The sequence below is a fragment of the Photinus pyralis genome, unplaced genomic scaffold (genome assembly GCF_008802855.1).
Source record: "Photinus pyralis isolate 1611_PpyrPB1 unplaced genomic scaffold, Ppyr1.3 Ppyr1.4_LG9, whole genome shotgun sequence".
NCBI lineage: Eukaryota > Metazoa > Arthropoda > Insecta > Coleoptera > Lampyridae > Photinus > Photinus pyralis.
Window position 1 is genome coordinate 410,283 of NW_022170878.1, and position 8,035 is coordinate 418,317.

General features: G+C 39.3%; 1 protein-coding gene across 4 annotated transcripts; it reads left to right on the top strand.

Annotated features, from left to right (window-relative positions):
• The first annotated feature begins 1,035 nt into the window (after window positions 1-1,035).
• On the top strand, window positions 1,036-4,000 carry LOC116181409. 4 transcript variants are annotated; one of them, XM_031501775.1, is made up of 3 exons: window positions 1,036-1,489; window positions 2,664-3,093; window positions 3,180-4,000. In XM_031501775.1, the coding sequence occupies exons 1-3, from the start codon at window positions 1,356-1,358 to the stop codon at window positions 3,180-3,182; spliced, it is 567 nt and encodes a 188-aa protein (XP_031357635.1). In that variant the 5' UTR covers window positions 1,036-1,355; the 3' UTR covers window positions 3,183-4,000. The 4 variants fall into 4 exon arrangements, with proteins under 4 accessions (XP_031357635.1, XP_031357630.1, XP_031357631.1 ...); XM_031501770.1 differs by having other exon boundaries at window positions 3,170-3,993; XM_031501771.1 differs by having other exon boundaries at window positions 1,575-3,093; window positions 3,170-3,990.
• Window positions 4,001-8,035: the final 4,035 nt, after the last annotated feature.

An 8,035-nucleotide genomic window follows, 5' to 3' on the forward strand; every position in this document is an offset into this window, starting at 1 on the left:
AAAAACTAGTAGCGTCGCAAAGTTAGCGGACGGACGGACGGACGGACGGACAAAGTGGCCACAATAGCGCATTTTTTTTTATTTTTGTGGAAATGCGCTAAAAAGCACATACATCGCATGGGATCGACTCCATTTCTGTATTAAAACATTCTGTATGAAACCAATAAATTTACGAAGGGCAACTGTCTTGCGCTTTCCAATATTATAGCCTTATAGGTACTGAAGATTTAAACATTCAATCGAGAAAAATGCAATTGCACCCAACCATCGCAATTTCATATTTTGTACAACATGATCCTCGAGGCGTTTTTGAATAATTCTTAAGAAAGGTTCGATTGGGAATACAGAACTAAACAGGCTTTCATTTGATTAATTAAAACCAAAGTGCGCACACATTTTGGGGCGAGCTTCCCTCAATAGGGTGTAAAATTTAAAATTCGTACGTACTCGGATTACGGAGACAGGGTAGATATCTGCATTATCAATAAACCACTTTAAGGCGGGAAATTCCCAACCGCAAGTTATGCAAGCAACATTACACGAAACAAGTTCCATTGCAGCCTTTACAACAATTTAAACCTATAATTTACGAAATTAAAATGAAAACTAAGCAGAGGGTATTGATTTAAAGGTTCTATAGGTCAAGGACGTTACCTATTCGTTACTTATGGCCTCATTATAAATTGTAATTAGGAAAACAATGCCCGATGTTTTGTTGCACGGGTGCAACACCTACACTGGTGATATGCACTTACCGTAGGTAATATCGTGGGTCACAGTCTCCTCTAAGGACACGATGACAGTTTGGGTCATGGAACGAACAGACGGTGATTTCGAGTGTAATTTAGAGAGCGGTATCGGGGTTTTAGAGAAATTGTCCTCATGTTTCGCATTCTCTTCCTGTTCGATTTCCATACCTACTGATTTAAATTGTTGCACCGTTTTTACGCACTAACACGCACTCAGAACGTTCTTAACCCCATGTCGCCCCGACTAAAGTTAAATTTCGAGCACATTTGCAAGTGTCAACATTATTTAAACTAAAAATTATTGTTCAATGTTTACCGATGTCAAATCGCGGTAGATTAGGATGTGCCCGGCCACGAATAGTTCATTCGACATCTCTTGGTACGCGGTGGTTGGGTCGCGTCGCATTAAAAAAATTCATAAACAAGTTTCGCATTCAATTTCCATATATTGCAATTGTGGCAATTGGCGCCCAACCCCCTGCGAGCCCACGCGATCTGTTTCGGCAAGTGTTTACTCGAAAATTTCTAAATACGAACAGATTCATTTTGAAATACTTCATTCCATAAAACTAGACGGCAAGGTCAGATATTTATGGATCTTTCAAGATGGTGTTGGGATTCTACTATCGCTATCGCTCCTTGCGACGTTATCACTATCTTTATTGGGCTGTAGTTACGAGTGCGCGCATAAATTTACTGCAGATGCGTTTTGCAATAACAAATTATATTCGCATTGATAGGTAAATATTTACGGTCGAATTTGAAATGCATGCGCATGTGCAGTGAGATTTTTACGGAGACCACTTGTTGCTAAGTTATTTTTAGCGGCAAATTTATTCTGCCTTCATCTACAGGCTGATCTTTAAGGCTTGACAGTACATACAGAACGAAGTATGTAAAGTTGTTTGATGGCAGAAACATAAACTTAGACCAATTTTATAATGCACATTTTCGATCTCCATAAACCAAGCGACGCGGCGGAAGCTATCTTTCGCGCTTTTGAGGAAAACTTTTAAGTTGTTTTTCCAAGATTATCTATAAATGAAGTTGGAACAATTTCCAAAATTGGGATAAGTTCTGTAGTGTACTTAATCCCCAGGTTCTACGCTAACTTCACACTACAAGAACATGGAAATAAAGTCAACCCGGCAACGTTTAAAAATGGTCACCCGAATGTGACTATTCTCTCCAAACCTAACAAGATCCCGCTTAAAACTGAAAAGTGGCACGTGTGACGTGATCAAACATCTAAGGGAGGACCCCCTTACATTAATGGTAAACAACGCTCTGACCTGAAGCACAGTAGGGAAGGAACGTAAAATAAAACACTGAATTGTGAAAAGTGTGTATAATAATGATCGTAATCCTTATGATTGTGAAATCCCGGAAATTTAGTTGGTGTACGTGAATGTAACACAGCCAAAAACGTCTCGTACTCTCGCAAAAGTAACTGCCAAGGGTAAAAAGAGTACGACGAAGCAAAATCTTGCAGATTGATTAATACAGTCTAAAAGTTAGTTAACAATAGTATATTGTTTTATAAGGAGTAAAAGTGTGACTTTTTGTGGCAAGTCTGAATGTTTGACGGCCGAACGTAGTGAGGCCGACAATTTCAGACGCGCCACAAAAAGTGCTTTTACTCCGAATAAAACATACAATTTTTTCCGCAAACGCTGTTCAAACGATAGAATTAAGGGAGTATTCCTAAAAAGATTGCAGCGCATCTGTTAAATGTTGAAAAATTTAAAACTAGATTGCTGTGGTTTGCGGTTGTTATGGTGAAAGAAAATTTTGACAATTCAACAAATTAATTATCGGGAACATTCAAAGCCCTTTTGAACTGTGCGTTTTTGGTAAGTACCCGAGTATCAAGTAGATAAAGTAGTAAAAGATATTGACCAATTTTTCTTGCAGGTTACATATTATGTCGGATTCCGAACTTAACTGTACGCCGCCAGACGTTCTTGCAATTGCCAAGACAGCTACGAACGATTTAATTCCAACGAAGTCAAGTAGAGTTTATAATCATGCTTATGAAAGATTTCTCACATGGTGCAATGAGAAAAACATTACAAACTATTCTGAAAATGTGCTACTAGCTTATTTTTGTGAATTGGCAACCAATCTAAAAATGAAGAGTTCAACAATGTGGTCTCAATATTCCATGATAAAAGCATTATTAAATCTTAAACATGGATTAGATATTAGCAAATATATGAAGCTACGTGCTTATTTGAAAAAGCAGAATGAAGGCTATACTCCCAAAAAATCAAAGGTATTCACAAAGGAACAGTTTGAAGATTTTTTAAACAATGCACCTGATGAGCAATATTTGGGGATTAAGGTTAGTTATAAAATACTTACCTAGGTATACCTGCATAAATACATTAAAGTTTTAAAATAATATATGCTATTTTCAGGTTGTTTTAGTAATAGGCGTATCAGGAGCATGTAGGTGCGATGAAATGGTGAATATGACAATAGACAATATAGAGGATTTAGGATCTGTTATTCATATAAAGATTCCTGATAGCAAAACTAAAAAGCCACGATCGTTTACAATTATTGGTGAAAAATACATAAATCTTTATAGAAAATATACTTCCTTGCGCCCCCCCGCTATGGAAAGCCGTCGATTTTTCTTGAAATTTCAAAACGGAAAATGTTATCGCATGGTCATGGGAATTCATACAATTAGTAATGTACCCAAAACAGTAGCAACTTTTTTAAAACTACCGGATTCAAAACTTTACACAGGCCATGCTTTAAGAAGAACTTCAGCTACATTGCTGGTGAATGGAGGAGCTGATATCACTTGTTTAAAGCGGCATGGAGGTTGGAGGTCGAGCACTGTGGCTGAAGGATACCTAGAAGATTCTTTGTCTAATAAAAAAGAAACCGCGAAAAAAATCTTAATGCCAAATTCTTCGTCATTGGGCCTGAATGCAGCTTCCGATGAGCGAAATTCGGTGGACGTTGATTTAACAGATGTTGAAACGAGTAAGAAGTCAAAGGAAATGTTATTGGCTAACTCATTCAACTCTACACAAAATTCTATTGAATTAGAAGTCAATAAATCAGGAAGTGTGTTAAATTTGTGCGGTGCAACTCTAAATAATTGTAATTTCACAATTAATATGTAATTATCGCTAATAAATCTCCAAAGTTCAACTACCTGATGATATTTACTGTCTGTCATGTCACTTTTTTCTCCGGCCGTGAGCGTACAAAAAAGTTTAAGCAGTAGATAGTAAATGCATATACACAATGTTGGTTACACTCAAGGTTAAAAACAAATTTTGGAAACAAAGGGTCAGGTAAGAGTATGTACCTAAATTCTGAGGGGACTGCAGGGACAAGACCAAGTAATCAACATCAATAAACAAAAATTAAGCAAGCTGTAATGTTTCTAGGGGGCTATCAAACCGACAAGCCTTTAGTGGTACTAAGTTAAACTTTAGAAAATGAGGAGGGGCGGGGGAGGGAATTAAACACATGTTCTACCCTTCATGGTATTCTAATGAAAGGTCTCATCGAAATAAATTGTTTGTTGTTCCCGTGCGACTCTTTTTCGAGATCAGTTAGCCACGGGGCCGGGGGGGGGGGGGTCAAATTAATTTTATCTCTCATTGTATTTTAATTAAAGGTCTCAACGAGAAAGAAACCGTTTTCTACTACTACTGCCCCTTCTTTCTGTCCTCCTATCAAAGTACGAGGTGGAGAGAGAGGGAGGCAGTGGAACTAGTTTTATCCATGATGGTAATGATTCTCGGAAGAGGGTACTCACAAAGGGCGATTGAGACGTCTGCAAGAAATATATCTATTGGTGAAGTCAAAACAAAAGATATTTGAGTTTAAAAAAATGCGCTTTATCTGCACAAGAGTTGTGCACAATTTATACTTGTTTATACTCTCCTTCATATTTTTCAACTGCTTCTCTGTACTCCTTCCTATTTCTTCGTCTTGTTCCTCTAGTCTCCTTCTATCGACTTCGCAGTATCTCTTGCCCATTACTGTTTCTCCTTTCGTTCTTGTATCTTTCCATTTCTTGATCTTTTTATCTTGCTTGGGTTAATTAATTGATGTGATGATCCGCTTCGAAATTCTTCTATTTCTTCCAGTATTTTTAGCGAATTTTTTAAGAATTAAAAAAAATGTGTTATTGTTTGCGTTTTGCCCGTCCGTCCGTCCGTTCGGACACACTTCTGCTGTTTCGAACTACTTTTAGGGGAATGGTCCTAGAGTACTGGAATTTTTTGCAGTAGGTAGCCTACACCTTCAAGGTGTGCGAGACGGCCATCAAATTTCGCTGTCTAAAAGACCCCCCCCCCCCCCGAATTATTTCCTGTGATGCTGTTTTTGAAAGTAAAACATGCATAACTATTACATACGACAACCAATTGGTCTCCGATTTTGCATACGCATGCCTTTAATGGTGCCAAGTTAAACTAAACCATAGCCCTCCTCCTCGACCTCTTATCGTGATCGGGTATATTCCCGTATACCTCAAGAACGGATTGTCGGAAGAGGGTACTCACAAAGGGCGATTGAGACGTCTAGAAGTTGAAGATGTCAAAACGGTTAAAAATGCGCATTATCTGCTCAAGAGTTGTGCACAATTTATACGTCTTGTTTACATCTTCCATTCCTTCTCTGTTGTTGCATTTTCTCTCTTCCGCTTCCACTCGTCTGTATGCCTTCCTTCTCCCATTCCCTTATCCCATTTTTATCCTTGTTAATAATACCTATACTCCCTTTTGCTCTTTCCTTTATGTTATCTTTTTTCACAAATCTTCTAGATCGTTCACCACTCTATCCCCTTCCTAAAATAGTTCAGTCTCGAAACACAGACGACGGTTGTATCGGAAGTACAGTTTTAAGTGTCTCACACTACCTCGTTGTTCAAAGAGGAAGCAATTAATTTTTCTACGAAATGATTGCCGGTTTCCACTGGGGTTGAAACAACAGTCTAACTTATCAAGGCGACATCCGATCTTTGCAATCTACAACTACAAATGTAGCAATACCTTCTAGCCGGTATATATTTTCATGTAGTGTCGATATCCATATATTTCGTCTTTGTTGAAAATCCCCCTAGGTCAGGTTCGTAGTTGTTGGTATATGAAGTTCCCTCTTTACGGGGAATGACAAAATTTGGACGTAACACGTAGCACGAATTTAATTTGCCCTCGGTAAAATCTACGGTCGAATGCGACTTACACACAAAAATGCATCGACTAATGAGACCCCCTAGCATACGAAGATTCCATTACTTTTTCTGAAGACTACTGTGAGAGTGCTAAAAGTAAATTATCGAATGGGGTTTTGCTGGCGAGTTTAAGGTAACGCTGGGAGGAGGGGGGGGGGGCAACAGTAACCTTATCTTGTATCTCATCTTGAATCATACTTCTTATTTCTTGTGGACTAGTTTCTCACTCAAGCCATCCCACACTTGAGATGAACCTGAAGATGCTGGAAGGTACGGTCAGCATACCCCCAACATGGACTTGGACTAAAGCGGGGTGCTCCAGTCTTGCTGACACCCCCCTTGCTGCGGTCTGCCCTTCTTCGTCGACGGTTGGGTCGGTATTGAGTGATCCGACCGCTGCCTCTTTTTCTCTCTGCCTACCCGCTTCTGGGTCAGGGTTGGGAACAAACGCGATTTAAAATTAACTCCCCCCTCACCCATACGAGTAAGGAAATTTTGCGAAGTAATAAGTGAAATAATAATTGCCGGGAACAAACGCGGTTTAAAATTGAGCTCCCCCCTTCCCCTGATGACAGACATTTATGACGAAGTGATAAGTGAGATAGGTACATAAAAAGTAGCGCCCCTCCCCCTATGATGAAAAAAATTTATTGCGAAATGAAGTGAAATACATAAACTGCCGCGAACAAACGCGGTTAAAATCAAACTCAAGAAATAATTCACGGGGGAGGGGGGGGGGGGGAATTTGCCACACTTTCAATATATATATTGCAAAAAATTCCAAGACTCTAGGATCATTCTCCTAAAAGTAATACGGCAGAAGTGGGTACTGGGTACGGACGGACGAACAAAACACAACCAATACCATATACAGAGTGTAGCATTTAAGACCCCATCGGATCGTAATTCCTTTACAAAACAAAATATACAAAAAATGTAAGAGAAAATTGCGCACAATTACCGTCGCCATTATACAAAAATTCTGGTCACCACTGGCGTGCTGTATTCCAGTGGCGTATCAAACTTACGGTTTTTTAATAGAACATTCCATATTTTATTGCAGAATTGGAAAGTAGACTTCTAGACAAACCATTTTCAGCATTACTCAATTTTAGGATCTGAAGGAAATGGTAATAAATCCGGATCTTAGTAAAGACGTATGGAAGTTCAGAAAAACCGATTCAATTCCCGTGGAATTCAAGCATTCAGAAAACTCCCTTTCAAACATCGCCTTAGGATTCACAACAGTCATTGAACACGACATAATAGTTGACTCATCACAAGTAAATCAGAGATACTACTCAGTTTCACAGAAGAAACAAGCTTTAATAGAGATCGAACCTTCTAGGAGTAGATGGTCAAGTCCATTATTAATGGTACCAAAGAAAGATGGCCGTTTAGATTCTGCGTTACGAAGTCTGATGCCTATCTGATCCTTTATATCTCCGCAATGCTAGACAAGTTAAAAGATGCACACTTTTGTAGCCCCATGAATCAATTCTGCATGTTGGCAAGTGCCAATAAAAGATAACGCTCGAGAACTGAGCTCCTCCACAATACCAGGAAGTGGACTTAAAAATAATGCCCTTTGGGTTGACGAACGCACCTGTAACATTTCAAAGGCTGTATCCATTAATTTTATCTTTCATGGTATTCTAATTAAAGGAACCGTTTTCTACCAACTGGCCCTTTAAGAATTTCGCGTTAGAGGGGATACTTTTGATACCGACGTTAATGTTCAACTGTCATCAGAAAAACAACATATGTATGACTTGCGATGACGCCATATCTCATATGACCTTGGACAGCAAGGGTGGCGCAAGAACAAAACAAACTTCGATGCCACCCGTGACTGCTCCGCGAAATTAGCACCCCGTTATTTAGGACCTTTTAAAGTCAGGGGAAAGGCCGAAGGAACTGTAATGATTTGCGATCATCAAGTTCTTCACGCTCTAGCATAGCTGTCGAGTCCCGTACTCCTGGCTGAAGCTTAGTCTACGGACCAACCCCCCTTGAGTTTGACGTACTTATCTTCCTGAGATGGGTTAGTGAGTATTAGTCTCTCACTTCTGCAGCA